Here is a 17,464-nt window from a genome sequence, read left to right on the forward strand (position 1 = left end):
GCTTAATTATATCGTGGGACTTCAGGCAATACACAGCTTTCCCATTTTCATCTCTGAAGCATATGCTTGGGGCCTGATAGCCTTTCAGATTACACTCAAAGTTTGATAGAAGTCTCTGACACTGTTCCAAAAATCCTGATCAGTCTGTATATGTGTTGTTTTTCGTATTATCATTGGACCTTCAACTATGTTTTTTCTTTCTGAACTTCCAAAATTGAAACATTGGCCACTTGTTGTATTTTGTTGGCAGTGTCTGCTCAGTTCTTAGATTGGAGTGTTAGTTGCTTGTGGTACTGTTTCAATACGCCTCGATTGGTCTTTAGTTTTGCCGCTCCATGTCTATAAGGGTTCTTTCCTGCTAATTGAGCCTTTCTGAAATGAATGAAATTCATTTTAATTGTGATCTGAGTTGAACTTTGCACCTGGCTGTACTTGAACATGTATAATTTCCTTAATTGATGTCCTAGATATTGCCACATGGTTGATTTATTTCTCTGCATTCAGGTTTTTAGGTAAATGCCATGTCTTCTGCTTACTTAGTTCATGTTTGTAGAAAGTTGACATTATCTGAAGGCCGAATGTCTGGCACAGTTTGACAATCATTATACCATTCTGTGTGCAGAATATTTTCCTATTTTACTTTGCTTCAGTTGAGCCATAAAGTCACCCAGCCATGTGTTGATGATCTTTTTCGATATTTTCTCCGGCTCTTCCTCTAGAAGGTCCCAAAATTCAACTCTTGTCATTGGTGGGCACAGGTACACTGATTGAGCTGTAGATTGCGAAGTTTCGTGTAAATCCCATTGGTGAAAGAACTTCTTGGAACCATGCTATATTGTCTGATTGTCTGTCATGCAGTAGCTGAGCTGCATGCTTATTAATGCCAACAGCTGTGGCCAAATACTGTGGAAGTTGAGGCACCACAATTGGCTGACAGGATGTATTGAGGTGCATTAGTGTTGTATACGAATGCATCTCGATTTGGCGAAGGAATCTCATGCCACTTTCGCACTCAGATCTGGCATGTTACTCAAGAATTTTCTCTCCAAAATATCTGTCGGGAAAGACTTAAATGTCATATTATATTAGATAATAGTGTTAGCATCACCAACTGAAACAAAGCACTAATAAAATTATTTATCCATGTAAGAACGCTGAAGTTGTTTACCCCTGTGATCAGTACATCATCTAAAAAATAACTTCACTGCTTTAATTTGTCTTGACATATTTTTGTTCATATTACACTTTCAATTAAGTCCAACCATTACTTTATCCAACTTCAGTGTTGCATGACAGTAAGCCATTATAAACAGCAGATTCAAGTTTAATTTGAATTTCATGTTGGGGGGGGGGGGGGGGGGGGGGAGAAGAAAAAGTTCTTTTAACCCAGTGATCCTCTGGAGCTTTCCAGTGGCTGTTTTCTTTTGCTAAAGAGGGTACTACTACTACTACTGCTACTACTACAACATGTTATTATTATTATGACTGTAAAATTTTAACCTCTCCAGTTTTAAATTTCTGGTTTTTGTTAAAAATTTAAGATTCTTTCCTTCACTGATTGTCATTCTTAATATAATATTCATACTATTTTCCTTCCCGCCTGTACCTTCACTTTTTTGTATTTCTCATTTATATCATTCCTAATGGGGAAATTGCAGCTAACTTGAATGTGATGTGTGTGAGCTGCATTTGGCTATAAATGTCTGAAGTGGTCAGAAGGAGGGGAAGAAACTTTTTCGTTATAGGTGGTGCAACAGTGAATAATTAAGTAAAGAAAATTCAAACTGAAAAGACGACATTGACTGCAAATGGTCACCATTTTGGAGATTGAAACCAAGTGGTGTGGTGCCTCCTAGATTTTATGGACTACCGAAGGTCCACAAGAAAGGTGTTCCTCTCTGCCCCATAGTGAGTAATGGAGGCTCTCCAGCCTATGATGTTGCCAAACACATGGCATCGTTGTAGAGGCCTCTTGTGGGAAAATGTACTCGCCACATAAGAAACTCTGCTGATTCCATTAGTAAACTGAAATCATTGAAAACGAACGCTTCTGATATATTGGTTAGTTTCAATGTGGTGTCTTTATTCACAAAGTTTCCCCTTCCAGAGTCTCTACAATTTACTGAAAGAAGTTTTGACAAAGAGATTTCAGCTTTATTCAAACATGTTCTGACCTTGACGTACTTCTTATTTAACAACGAATTTTTTGAACAGATGGATGGAGTCGCCATGGGTAGTCCCTTATCCCCTCTGGTGGCCAATTTATTTATGGAAGACTTCGAGGAGAAGGCTCTTGAATCTGTTCACTTGAAACCCATGGTATTCTGCAGGTATGTTGATGATACCGTTGTAGTTTGGTCCCACAACTTGCAAGACTTCTTAAGACATCTGAACTCCCTCCAAAATCAAATTAAGTTCACAATGGAAATTGATAAGGAGGGATGCCTTCCATTCTTGGATGTTCTGGTTCAGCACAGAGAAGATGGCACTTGGGACATAAAGTGTATCATAAGCCAACACACACGGATTTGTATTTACGTGCAAATAGCTGCCACCATCCTGCCCAGATGATGAGTGTTCTCCGAACTTTGATCCATAGGGCATATATTATTTCTGACGAAAGCAGTCTGCAATATGAACGTTCCCACTTACAAAGAGTGTTTGAAGACAATGGGTACACCCCACAGCAAATACAGAAGGCACTGAAAATGAAACCAAAAGAGTCCACAAAGAAAGCAGAGGAAGACGAAGAAACCTTTAAACCAATGGCCTTCCTGCCATGTCTGGGTAGCTTTTCATCAAAAATAGGACTGATTCTCAGCAGACACAAAGTAAAAGTGATTTTTCGTTATCCACCCAAGACAGCTCCACTCTTGGGCTCCGTCAAGGATGATTTGCTGCTCTGAAAATCTGGAGTTTACAAAATTCCATGTGAATGTGGCCTTTCTTACATTGGACAAACAACTTGTACTGTCCAAGAAAGATATACAGAACACTGAAGGTACAGACGACTTCTACAACCTAACAAGTCGGCAGTGGCAGAGCACTCTTATCGACACTGGTCACAGTATGTTGTATGATAACGTCAAAATTTTGGCAACTCATCTTTTTTGGACTCGATAGTGAAGGAGGCAATTAAGATTCGCTTAATGACCAATTTAATTAATAGAGATAGTTGTTTCCTTTCAACCTTGATAATGGAATACGGTACTTGGTGTAATAAACTCACAAAGACGTCGTAACATTGTAGCTCACAATGCTATATCGATAGGCCAATACAGATCGACTGCGAAGTCATAGCTGTAACTCGTGCATTATGCATGTCTTTGCCGCCAACCCACATCTCTGGCGCATTTGCATCTGTGGCCGCATGTGCATTTGTGCAGTACAAGAGCATAAAGGCACAAAGCGAGCACTGGAGCAGAAGTTTTGCTGCTCACTCCAAAGATGGCTGAACATTATACAGTGGAAATATTAGAAGGAGAATTCTTGTGGATACACACCCAAAACTTAATGGAACAGTCTTTGCGCCGCCAAAACCCAAAGATTCACGCCTTTACTATAGTTAATAATATGGGATTGTGGATCCACCATGATGCAAAACACTTCTTGTTCATTTACATCCTCGAACCAGTTTAAGCTAAATGCCACCACATTAGTGGATTTCTTTATTCTAAAATGTGTAGAATTTTGCATTGTTCAAATACATTACAAAAAAAGTTGTTGTTTGTGTACTGTTTGATTCCAGATCTTGTGTGAATGATTTTATAGTACATTTTCACCTTAAAGTCATTGCCTAACTCCTAAGTTTGTTGCCTCCTTTTTTTATCTCCCTCTCTCCCCTCCTTCTCCCCTCTCCCCTCCCTCCTTCCCTCCCTCTCCCCTCCCTCCTCCTTCCCTCCCTCCCCCTCCTCTCTCTCTCTCTCTCTCTCTCTCTCTCTCTCTCTCTCTCTCTCTCTCTCTCTCTCTCTCTCTCTCTCTCTCTCTCTTTCAAATAGCACATCAGCTGCAAAGGTATGAGCACTGTTCCTAACAAATATGAAAAATTTGAACTCGCCAATGTCAGTGTTATTGTATTGTGATACAATTTTGGTGGGCCCTAGGTTGTTAAGTAATGCGTTGTGTACTCATGCTTGTTGGCTGGCTCTTTGTTGCTTTGAAAACACAGGTAGAGCATAACTTTCCATCTTTGCAGTAATTCAGATATGCCATAGCGGTGTTGCCATGTGTCGTGAGATGTACTTTGAGAGAATTTTATTTAGTAATGTTTACTGTTTATATTCTTTTCGAAGCTATAACAGGAATTCTTAAAAATGTGCTAAGTCTGTAAGCCCATAATGTTAGTTGTGTAATGTATGTGATCAAGATTAACATATACAATTAATCTGTGTTGTGTTGATTCACTTACAGTAGTAGTGTTACAGAATGTGGTGAGCTTATTGGTTATATTTTTTTGCAGGTGTGAAACTCATGTTGATGGTTTTTCTTGTTATTGTGAAGACCACTAAATTTAGTTTTTTCTTTATTTTTTCCCCTCTATTAGGTTCCACCGTGGAGTGTATTTGTGAGTGTACTGTGTTGTTGATGTTGTGTAGCTGTTATGTCCTGTGTTGTATTTTAGTTGAGACACAGAATATGTCATCCACATAATTGTACGTTTATTATTCTGTACACTTTTTGTTTTACGTTGTTGGATATTTTGCATGTTTTAGAATAAAGAAATTATAATGCTGAGACTAGTTTGGGGTAATAAATAAACAAAAATGGTTTTGAGTCAAGGTGGAACCACAATCCCGAATTGTTTTATGCAGGCATGGTCCTCCAACAGAAGAGTTCAAGTTGCAGTGGTTGTTTTACCATAGTTTATTCATACACATAAGTAACTTTGGGCTGCCTGCTCAATATCAAGTATCTGCCTCAAAAAGAAGACTTTGTAGTAAGCATATAACATTTACTGCCCCACAACAAAACAAGAGCATATACAAATCACTTAATTCCACAATATAATCTTACAACTTGTGATTTGATTTAGGCTTTAGACTTAAAAGCACAGTTCACAAGTGGGACCCTATATTCATGTGCACATGCTTGTAAAATGTAGCTATTGTGTGAAATGCTCACATGAGTTGGCTACCTAAATGTCATATTGTAAAAGTATGGTACATGTCTTCTATTATAGACACATGGATGCCGTACGCATGCATGTGCACGACACCCCCCCCCCCCCCACCACACACACACACACACACACACACACACACACACACACACACACAATGCATAACTATGTTAGGAGGACCCCCAAACATGTGTGTGTTACTGCAGCAGAAAGAAGAGTTAATGAGCATATCTCCAAAAGTAACCCTCTTGGATGATTACTAAACTAAAAGACTCTTTCTGTAAATGGAAGGTTAGGCTTTTAAATGGAAACTTATGATGCTATAAACATGAATACTGAGATTATAAATCAAGCACAGCTTGGACTGCTGATTGGAATTAAACTGCAAAGTGCTGATGGAAATCTTGTATTATATATCACAAAAGACCATGGGATAGTGCAGAAAGTAAATAGGACCACTATTAATTTGAGGAAAAAGAATTTAGAAGAACAAAAGAGAAATGAAATACTAGTGTAAGCCAGTACACAACGAAATGTGAAGGAAAAACAGATTTTGGAAGTCTTCTTCCCATTATTGCACTTTGCAAGAACAGGTGTGCGAAGGTGGAAGAAATACTGCGATCCGTGCTGTTATGTGTAAGGACATGCTCAGCAATACTATATTGCCATGAAGGCTAGGCAAAGCAAGTGCCAAAGCATTGTTCATGAGAAAAGAGCAGTCTGATTGAGTTTACTAAGGTAAGTGCTGTGTGAGGTGAACAATGAATTTTGGCTGATGTCAGTATAATGTTTGACTACAAATTAAGAAAACATTCTGGCCAGCTTGCACATGAGCTCGTTCAGTTAATGTTGAAAAATAAAGCAATTCTCAAGATTGCTGGTGTATGTAGATAGAAAAGTTGTAACAGATCATATGTATGTTTCTTGCATCGTCTAACACTGTGTTCAGGGAAAGTTCCATATGTAATTTTCAGTGAAGATGTGGACAAATGTTAATAAAAATTCAGTTACAACTAGCTGTCACTCTTATACAAAAATGCTGGTTCATAACTCTCCATAATGTTAGAATATTCCCTGTTACAGATGAACTTTGGTGCCTCAGTCCAGAAACTGAAAAGTCAACTAGATATAACCAGAAGAGCAGTTGTTACATGAAAGCGTAACAGATATTGTGATAAAATAACTAAGATAACATGATCGTTGATAACTAACTAGAGAAAGAAGAGGGGGAAAAATTGATAGTGTGAAATGCAAGATTCTATGCTTAGCATTGTAGATAACTTTCATTTAATTTAAGTACTGTCCTTGGAAGTATATGATGACTATAACATAATTATCACCTTCATTTTCTTTATGTCCCATTCCATATTATTAAATATCATTCATTGTAGTCTTGATGTCACTGTGCTGCACTCTTTAGTCTTTTGACACTTTGCACAGTCATTTTTTAAGCAACTCTAAAATATCATGCTCTGTCACATAACTGGTTTTTGTTTCAAGGGTGGCTTCAAATTGAAGATTGCTGCATTGAAGGTTAATAAGAAAGCGGGCTCAAAGGATCAAGAAAAATCAGATAGCTCAGACAAAGCAGAGAAGAGCGAGAAACCAAAGGAAAGTGACATAAAGCGATGTAGTGCAGTTGCATCCTGCAAAGCAGCTAGAGAAGAAAAAAAAGAGAAAGTTAAACCAGAACGATCATCTCCAACTACTAGGTCAGCAAAGGCTCCAGTGACTGTGAAGAAGCAAGAGATCACGAAGAGGAAATCCAGAGGATCTCACACACCACTGAAGGAAAAGGTAAGACACTGAATAGCATTTCTTCCAATTTTAGAGGGTTTCACATTTGGACCAGAATTGCAGGGCGAATGATGACATCCCTAAAACATAAGGATCAAAGTAAACTTCTGCACAATTTGTTTCACTGCCAAGTAGCATAGCTCAATGAAACTTGGATTATGCATATAAAAGAAATGCTACAGTAGAGTACAGAAGGTAATGGAAAGAAATACACTATAAGAAAAACAGAAGTGATACTTTAATTCAAAGACAGTAATTACTCTGAAGCCATGGTGGTCCCCTGGACATTACAAAAAGCAGGACATGGTTGTTAATAGGGTATGTGATTGCTATAGACAGCAAATCACGCTCCGCAATGTACTCCCGTGACAGTCATGAGGTTAGTAACAAGTTCTTGTAGGGCATCCCATTCATCCACTATCGTGTTTGACAACTGCTGGATGGTTGTTGGTGCATGTGGATGTGCTGCATTGTGTCTCCCCAATGCATTCCTCATGTGCTCAGTGGGATTTAAGTTGGAGGAAGGATAGACCAGTCCATTCACTTACTCGTTCCGCGAGCTCCTCCAACTGCGCTCTCTGATGTGGTTGTGCATTGTCAGCCATAAGAATGGTGACTGAGCTGAATGTACCCCTGAAAAGATACACATGAGGAAGGAGTACAGTATCACAATAACACTGGCTCATGAATGTGTAGTATTCTCAAAGATTTAAAGTTCAGTATACCCATGAAATATTTTACCTCCCCCACACCGTATCATGTGGACCACCAAAACAATCATGTTGTACCGTGCTGGCTGTACATTTGTGTGGCAAGAGATGAGAACATGTAATGCACCTAGGAACACAGTTCAACATGTTTATTTTGGTAGTCTATGTACTATGCTGTGGGGAGGCATAATGTTCCATGGGCATACTGACCTCCAAATGTTTGAACAGAGTACACTCACCAATGAATGTTACAATTACATAGTACTCCCTCCGACATGCATCTTTTCAAGTATGAATTCGACCCTGACATCATTTTTATGGGTCAAAATGCATGACTGCATCGAACAATGCAGATGGAGGAGGAGCTTTGGGAACAAGAGGATATTCAGCAGATGGATTGGGGCTGTCCGTCCATGTCTCCCCCCCGCCCTCCCCGTGTGCCCACCCCCCGCTCCCCCGCTTCAGACTTAACCTGTTGAGTGGCAGTGGGAAGTAGATGTCACAACATAGATTGTAGGAATTTGTTGTATGTTATTGCTATGTATCCACGTCCCACTGGTAAAAGGAAGTCTGCTAATGGTTTGCAAAATACTTGTAATTAAAGCCACCCGTAGGTTGTGCTGTCCTCAAGTTTCATTGTTATCCCTCTGCTCTGGTGCTCTTCGTATTGTTGCTTCAAACTAGTCCACACATACAGATATGCAAAACAGGCAGCTTTCCTACCTTCCCTGACAATTCTTGTCAATGAACCGCATGCTTATATTGAGGTTCACCACTTCACAAACGGTTCCCATATTGAGCACCTGTAATGTGAGTTAAAACTTGGAGAGATGCTGTACCCACTGATGTGTGTCTGTTTTCTGCACATCTTATAGTTTCTCACAATTCTCTTATGGAATCTCTGCGGTACATATGAATAAACTCTGAATGTCCCACACCTCCCCACATTGGAAAACAAAAGGGTGGGTAATATTTATTTACATTCTTACTTCTGATGGCAAAATTATAGAAAATAAACATACACTAATGTCTTTCATTCCAAAAGAAGTTGTTAGTCAAAGGATTAAATCCCATCAAGCTGGTCTGAGATGCATTGGGGAGACATAGTGCAACATGTCCATATGCATCAATGGCCATCCTTCACTGATGGAGGAATGAAATTCTCTATCACAAAAACTCCTTACCAGCCTTGTGAGATTGGGAGCACGTTGCAGAGCATTAATTGTCGTCCATGGTGATCACACATCATATTAATAATCATGTCCTGATTTTTATAATGTCCAGGGAACCATCACAAACTCTGACTTCAGTGTAACTGTCTTTGATTAAAAGTGTCATTTTTATTCATCTCACTGTTATTTCATTCAGTTACCTTCTGTAGTATACTGTTTTAGTTTTTCTATGTATGATCCAAGTTTAATCGAGCTGAGTTATATTGCGCAAAAGTTACTTTTTCCCTTAAGTTTAGCATACCAGTGTAAGTTTAGTAATTACTACATTTATAGTAATGGCCAATAAGAGCTCTTTTTGTCCTACTTTTATAAGGTACATTCTCGAGACAGTTTATGTGAATACGCTGCTTTTGGCACTGACACCCATTACTTATGACATTGGCTGTAATGCTCATGAAACCTTTTAACCCATCAGTACATAATTGATGATTGTATGGAAGATATTTGGATATTACAATTTGCTAACACATCCATATTTGTGTCTTCCCTCCTATTACACTTTCTTCAGGGTTGAATGAATGCCTTACAACATAGGATTACTAGATTTTTATGCCTTAAGTGCAGCTCTCAGTCAAGTTCTTGGAGTGCATGACAATGTCAGATCATAGTAACAGGAATGTATGTGGTGTATGAAGTTAAATAAAAGTGTGAAAAATGTGGATAATGAGCAGCAAAGTGCATTCATCATACATGCACATATCATGTGTATTTGAAGTGTAATTCAGTCCATTTACCACATTTGGCATAGCAGTATTGCCGTTGACGACAACGTCTCCATGGCAGTATGTATGTTATCGTTCTTGATCAACTGATGTCGTACTTTATTAAGTGGCAGTACGTGAAAAACACACTCCTGGGCAAAATAAACAGTACATTGTACACAGGTCACATATACTGAATTTAATAACAAAAACTATGACAAAATTGTAGTATTTTGAAATATTACACCATTCATGACAATAAGAGTTAGTTTTAATGATTGCTATTCATTTCCACATAATGCAGGAAAGTCTAAAGTATTATGACATGAGCCCCATTTGATGAACATTGAAGAAAAGCAAGCAGTGTTGAAATAATAGTTCAATGTGCCAGTTGCTGTTGATGAGGGACACTACATTTTATTTGTCTTTGTTTAGAAGGAAACTAAAATTTAAGATTTCCTTTACAGCGGAACTAAATGTCAGTGTAGTGCACATCCTGTTAAGGCCTTAAGCAGAAAATATAACAGGTTATCCCCAAAGAAACTGGGTATTTCCTCATGTTTTCAGCATCATTACGTACATTAAAAAGAGCAGTAATGCTATGAATTCGAGTGTTGTAAGAAGGATATTCAGTGAAAATTGATTAATATGTAGCGAGAGAGAGAGAGAGAGAGAGAGAGGAGAAGAAGAAGAAGAAGAAGAAGAAGAAGAAGAAGAAGAAATGAAAAATGATTTGACTGGAAATTTCATGCACTCTGTTATGTCCAGACTGTCAGTAGCTTAAAATATGTCTTGGAGTCTATTAAAAATGGTCTCTCTTATAACACAAATGTTTTTGATTTTTGAATGAGAAATTTTACACCCAAGGGGGAAGACAGGAGTCCGATTCAATCAGAATGCACAAAAGATTTTATTATTCCAATAAGAGCCCATAGTTTCATTGAGGAAAAAAAAAAAAAAATTGCTACACTCCATCAAAATTGAAAAATTAACATAAAAATTCCTCATATGTAATATAACTACAACCAGATAGTTTTGGTGCATGCAACTGAATAGTTTAGAATGAGGTGCTACTTTTTCCTCCGAAAGGTGATTGTGTAATGCACATTTATCATTGGCAAAAAGCTGAGATGTTTTAAAATGTTTTCTGTGCATTAGGCTGAACTTGGTTGCAGAAACTAGATATTTCTACAAGATTGCTTATATTCCTCAGCCAGGAAGATGTAGCTGCTGAATTTGTATCCAGGTGTGTGAACCCTTTTCCACAGAGAAGTAAAGCCATGGCCTTCCTTGTGAGAGAAGTAGTTATCATGCTTGCTGTTGATATAGTACTTTGTCTCAGTATGTGCAAAAATACCAGACAAGCAACAAGAACATGCCATGAAAGCAACAAACAGTGCAGTTGCAGTATGTGCTGCCTGTTTGTCTTAATTTACACAAAGTCATTTTAAGCAAATTTCTTACATTATTTGAAACTTTATATTTGAGAAGATACTGCAATCATTTACTATAAATAATTCTTTCTCAAATCCAAAATGTGAGAATCAATGCAAATGATAATTGGCATACTAATTGTGCTTAAATGCACAGTGCATTCCACAGAATGGCTGATTTTATATCAGTCTGCTTGTAATAACTGAAACTTTAACAGTATATTTTGAACTTTGATGGTGAAAGGAGCAATATGGGAACAGTAAGTTTTGTTTTAAATTGTGTAAAAGTGCCACAAACACTTTCAAAATGATACAACCTGTGTATAGTATGAAGGAAAGAGTCTTAAAAACATTTTCAAGTTATATGCAGGGTTTTGTGATGGTATAGAGAGCACTGAAAATGGTCTATGTCCAGGAGCATCTGTGTTGTTAAAAAAGTACATGAAATTCTATGAACTGATGGTTATGCATCTAACAATTTAACTGAGGAGCTTCCTGGAATTCCTTAAAAAACTGTGCACTACGTTCTCACTGAAAATTTTGGCAAGAAGAGCTGTTGTTGCTTTCTGTCCCACTCACTCACCAGTGATCAGAAATATCAGTGTGTGGAACACTCCAGACACATGAAAAGATCAGTTGCTAGGGACCCAGATGTCAAATTTTGCATCATAGCAGGTGATGAAACAGTGTTTTCAGTGTGAGACACTTACAAAGCACCAAAGCTCGGCTACCGGCGAATCCGAGAAAATTCTGGTCCTATATAAAATTCCTAACTGAGCCGAATGTTTCTCTCCAGTCACTCATTGACAAGGGTGGTGTAGCAATAGAAGATAGCAAAACGAAAGCTGAAGCTTTAAATTTCCCATTTGAGATATCGTTCATGCAGGAGATTCATACAAACATACTGTCATCTGACCATTGCACAGACTTCCATGTGGAGGACATAGTAATACGCACCCCTGATGTAGAGAAGCTCTGAAAGGATTGAAAACAAATAAGTCACCAGATCTGGCTGGAATACCAATTCGGTTTTACAGACTACTCTACAGCATTGGCCTGTTACTTGCATTTACTGTGAATCTCTTTCCCAGTGTAAACTCTCAAGCAACTGGAAAAAAAGTGTACATGACTTCTGTATATAAGGAAGGTAAAAGAACAGATCCTCAAAATTATAGACCAATATCCTTAATATTGGTGTGCTGCAGAATCCTCAAACATAGTTTGAATATGATAAATTTTCTAGAGATGGAAGAATTTTTGTCCACAGATCAGCATGGTTTTAGAAAGCATTGCTTGTCCAAATCTCAACTTGGTATCCTGCAATATCATATTCCTAGATTTCTGAAAAACATTTAAAATGGTGCCCCACTACAGACTGTCAATGAAGTTCCCAAATATGTGAGTGTCTTGAAGACTTCATAAGGAATAGAACCAAGTATGTTGTCCTCGACAGTGAGTAATCGTCAAAGAGGGTACTGTCAGGAGTACTCCAGGGAAATGTGACAGGACCACTCTTACTCGCTCTGGATACATAAATGATCTGACTGACAGTGTGAACAGCAATCTACAACTTTTTGCTGATGATGCTGTGTTGTATTGGATGGTGTCATCATTTAGTGACTGTAAGACAATACAAGGTGTCAGACAAAATTTCTAGTTTATGTGTTGACTGGCAACTTGCTATAAATTTATAAAAATGCTAATTTGGGCAGATGAGTAGGAAAACAATACCGTAATTTTTGAGTACAGCATTATTATTGTGCTGATCGACTGCACTTCGATTAAGTATCTGGGTGTGACATTGCAAAGTGACATGAAATGGAAAAAACATGTAAGTATTGTTGTAGGGACGGCGAATAGTTGCAATTTGATTTATTGAGTGAATTTTAGGAAAGTGTGATACATCTGTAAAGGAGATTGGATATAGGATACTAAAGTGAACCTTCCCTCAGTACTGCTAGAGTGTTTGGGATTCCCACCAGGTCGGATTAAAGGAAGACATCAAAGCAATTCAGAGGTAAGCTGCTAGATTTGTTGCCGGTAGGTTTGGTCAGCATGCAGGTATTGAAGAGATGCTTTGGGAACTCACATGGGAATCCCTTGAGGGAAGGTGACATTCATTTTGAGGAACACTATTAAGTGCAGAATGATTCTACAGCAGCAATGTATATTTCGCATAAGGACCACAAATATAAAATATGACAAAATAGGGCTCGTATAGAGGCTTATAGAAATCTATTTTTTCCTCACTGTATTTATAAGTGGAACATGGAAGAAAATGGCTTGTAGTGGTTCAGGCTAGCCTCTGCTACACAACATATGGTAGCGTGTGGAGTGTGTATGTACATGTAGAATGGAAATGCCAAGAATCTGTGAGACCTTGAAAAGTATGCTTGCAGAAAAGGTGTGTCAAGGCACTGCTCTCTGTTTTCTTTTATTCAAAAGGAATAATCAAAAAAGAGTTTGCTCTAGAAAAGGAAATGGTGAATGTAGGTTACTTCTTGGGTGTTTCAAATTGTTTATGGGCGACAGTTGTTAGGTTTCAACCTGAACATCAGGATCAGGTAACATGGTTGTTGCATGGCAATACACTGCTGCAAAGAAGCAGAATTGTACACAGTTTCTTGGCTCAAAAATGTATAATGTTGCTTATACATGTTCCTTATTCGTCTGCGTGATTTCTGGCCTTTTCCAAAACTGAAAATAGTGGTGAAGGGAAAACATTTCAGCATGATTTCAGATACCAGAAGATTACGAGCATGGTACTGCAGGCAGTTTCAAAGGCTTGATTATCTGAATTGTGTGTTTTGACTCAGAAGGACCCTATTTTCAATAAAACCATTAAAGTAAAGCTCTTGTATTTTATTTCACATCAGTTACCTTTCCTGTGGGACAGACTTTGTATAATACAGATAAACTTTTTGTTGAATCTTTTCTAGGCAATGGCTGTAAAATGATTAAAACTAATTTTTCTTTTGCTAAAATTGTAACCACTGCCATGATGAACCTATTAATGCTGCAATTTGCAATCCTAATGAAGTGAAACAGGAATTACACCTGTATCAGAATAACTAGCTGATTACCGGTTGTTTATAGGACAGTTACCACACCAACACCCAATCAAAGAACGAGCTTGGTCGCACCTACTATTCTTTTCTGTCCACCACTGTCCTGTTGCAGCGAGCTGTGGTGCACACAGTATGGTTTAGTAAAATAGCTTCGCTTGCTTGCATGCTGTGGGTTGCCTATTCAAACCTAACCACCACAAATTATTTGTTGCTTAGTATTCGTCATATCTGGAAGGTTCTCAAAAAATGTTGTGTTTGTACTGCTTGTATACATTGAAGTATTCAATGTTTGTATAGATAACATTACTCTCCAGCCAGTTGAGTTCAATTCTGCATAATAAATAAGTTTCAATGCCAAGTGTTGTATGTCATTGAAGATTCTGCTTTCGGTTTTGGAGTGAGTCTATGACATGATGTTATTTGGAGGTGCCAGGTACCTCGAAACATACACATCACTGTGGCTCCTACTAAGCACAATAAAAGCTACCTCCTGCATGGACAGGAATGAGAATACAAGTAGTAAAGCATTCTAAAGGTCTGTATATTCAAGAGGACGATGGATTCCAAAGCAGCCGTAAGTAAGCAACCCACCAGTGTTTTTGAGATGCTGGTCAGAACGATTGAAGAAGAGGGCCCAACATAGACATAAACATTGTTATCAGCTTTCGCAACAGTGTCAGTATAAATATGACAAAAGCTGAAAAAAATTCACATTTGGTGAAAGGAGGCAGAAGAATTCATAAAGTAGTGCCTGCAAATCAAGGAAATGCAGTAGAAAAGAGTCTGAGGAAAGAAGTATAATTGACTCCTGAATATAGTGCCTATGCAAGACCATCATGATCTCTCCTCTGTCACGCACTAGGTTGTAAGACTAGTAGTACACCTTTTATGAAAGCCAGAATTGTTGGGCCGAGGAAGCGATAGATAATCAGGAATGTCTACCTATTATATATCAGGAGGTAATAAATAATGTTGGAGAAGTGTATAGAGCTTAGACACTAACAACAACCACCACAAGCACCACCACCAGTTGAACACGCCATGATGAATGAACTCTGTCAAATCGGACTTATTCTGCCCATCAGGCAAAAAGACATCCCAGCATCCGACCAATGTAGGTGCAACAAACTCCTTTGTTAAGCATAATGTCCCACAGAATAACAGACATTTGAAGGGCTGAAGACAACACTGCTCTCTTTTTCACTGTGAAATCCGTAGATATGGTGTATACTATTGCAGAGAAAGAAGACAAGTGCTCAATGACTATTGTACTGCAAGACATCACCCATCATAAATGTCCTATTTGCACAGTCCACTGCAGACAGTTATATTCAACCTGTGTGCTAAAGCTCAAGACTGTACGCTGGAAGAGGTCACTCTCCAACACACTCTACCCATTCCCCATCGCCATACAGAGGTACCAACCACTCATCTAGCTGCTGATTTCAGGAAAACTAACGAGATGACCAACTATGGAGGTGAGGCTGCCACAAATGAAAATCCTCCTTGGAGTGCAGGTTCCAGGATGCCGAGAAATCTCCTCACCTTTATGATCAATGGCCAACTTATTCGGGCATGTAGTCATCTCCCAAGCTTCTTTTTTGTGGTATCTAATGCAGGCCCTTCCAACAATGACCCGAGGAGAAGTGCTCTGGAATCCTCACTCCAGAATCCTCACTCCAGCAGGTCGTAGCCCGTGTGGTGGGAAAAGCAAACTAGTTGCACCCTGGTTGTGTTAAGCAACAGCTAATGCAACAATCCGTGTTCAGTGGCAGCTATGATCAGTTGCGGAAGTCCTCTGCCTCAATTGGAGGATACATTTCTATTTATTGAGAGGGATGGGTGTCCACATTGCCTTATGTCATTCTGCTAAGAAGTACAACATACAGCATCATTATACACGTTTTCATGCAGCACATTACAAGCATATAGAAAACAAAGCACACAAAGAGCTAATAGCCAGCCTTACGAATGACATAAATTAAAAAAAGAATTCTTAGGATAGAAGTTACAGAAATATGGAGCATCGTTCACGTACAGATATATGTTTGTAGTTTTCAGGTGAGTGAGTGACAGTGAAGAACGGAACTTAAGCAGCAGTTGGTGCAAGCTACAAAGTGACTCACATTATAGTGATGAGTGGCAAACAGTTTTCTGTGGGCTCTTTCATACAATTGTGCATGGAAGCAATTGCAAAATGTTTGTTCCTTAGGGAGCTGCAGGCAGTTGAATGGGTTTGTCTTTCAAAGCAAACAATATCTAGTCAAATTCTGGACATTGCAGCGAACTTAAAAACATAGCTCGTGAAAAAAGCTGTGAGCTTTGTTGCATTTTCACTAACACTTGACGAAAGCGCAGATACATGTGACAGTGTTAAACTTTCAGTATTCGTGCATGGTGTTGATATGGAGCTACAAGTACTGAGGAACTCTTGAATGTGGTATCGTTCAGTTGTATGGCAACAGGACTATGGAGCTGTTCGTGAATTAATGGACAACATGAATTTACCTTGGGCTAAGCTCCGTTCTGTAGCTATGGATGTGCCACAAATGATGAGGCGTCATCGAGGTTTCGCTTCTCATTTGGAAAACAAACTCGAGAATGAATTTGGAAAAGACATTTTGTTCATTGTTTCATTCACCACGAGGCACTGTGTGCTGAAACAGTGGAACTAGGTGATGTAATTACAGTTGTTGTCAAGTGCATGAATTTGGTGTGTTGTGACAGTGTAAATCGCTGCCAGTTCAAAGGGTTCCTGAAAGCTATGGAAGCAGAGGATGTGGACATACTTTATCTCAGCACAGTTCTTTGGCTGAGTTGGAGAAAAGTTCTTGATGTTGCTTTGTCATTTGTGAGGAAATCTGTCTCTTCTTGGAAATAAAAGCTGAAGAAATGAATTGTCTGAAAGATTTAAAATGAACATCAGACACAACATTCTTAGCTGACATGACCATGCACCTGAATAATTTAAATCCATCATTGCATGCCAAACAGCAGCTAATAGTTGACATGCACGACCAACTAAAAGCGTTCGTAGAAAAGTTACTTTTGTTTTAGAGGCAGATGGTTGAAGGAATTTTAACGTTCTTCAATCATCTGGCTTCTTTAAAATTACGTGAAGATACCAGATTTGATGATTATCAAGCCAAGATAAGGCCGCTCATCACATCTTTTGAAACAAGATACTGAGGACTTGCAATTTTTGAAATGGAAATGATGTTGCTCAGCATTCCCTTCTTGGTTTCACCCAATAATTTGCCACTGTCTCTCCAGATGGAAGTTATTGGTTTGCAAACTTCAACTTTGCTGAAAGACAGGTACTAAAAAACGCTAAATTTGCCACGGCGGTGTCGCTCATTACAGCAAAAAAAATTTCCCAAGCTCCACAAAGATGCCTCATGATC

General features: G+C 38.7%; 1 protein-coding gene across 2 annotated transcripts in view; it reads left to right on the forward strand.

Annotated features, from left to right (window-relative positions):
* LOC126281722 (histone-lysine N-methyltransferase ash1) overlaps positions 1–17,464 on the forward strand; it is a 322,515-nt gene that overhangs the window by 43,114 nt on the left and 261,937 nt on the right. For both annotated transcript variants that reach the window (XM_049980899.1, XM_049980898.1), the window contains exon 7: positions 6,620–6,916. In XM_049980899.1, the coding sequence (XP_049836856.1) occupies positions 6,620–6,916 (297 nt within the window). The remainder of the gene's footprint in view (positions 1–6,619; positions 6,917–17,464) is intronic.

The sequence above is a fragment of the Schistocerca gregaria genome, chromosome 7 (genome assembly GCF_023897955.1).
Source record: "Schistocerca gregaria isolate iqSchGreg1 chromosome 7, iqSchGreg1.2, whole genome shotgun sequence".
Classification (NCBI taxonomy): domain Eukaryota; kingdom Metazoa; phylum Arthropoda; class Insecta; order Orthoptera; family Acrididae; genus Schistocerca; species Schistocerca gregaria.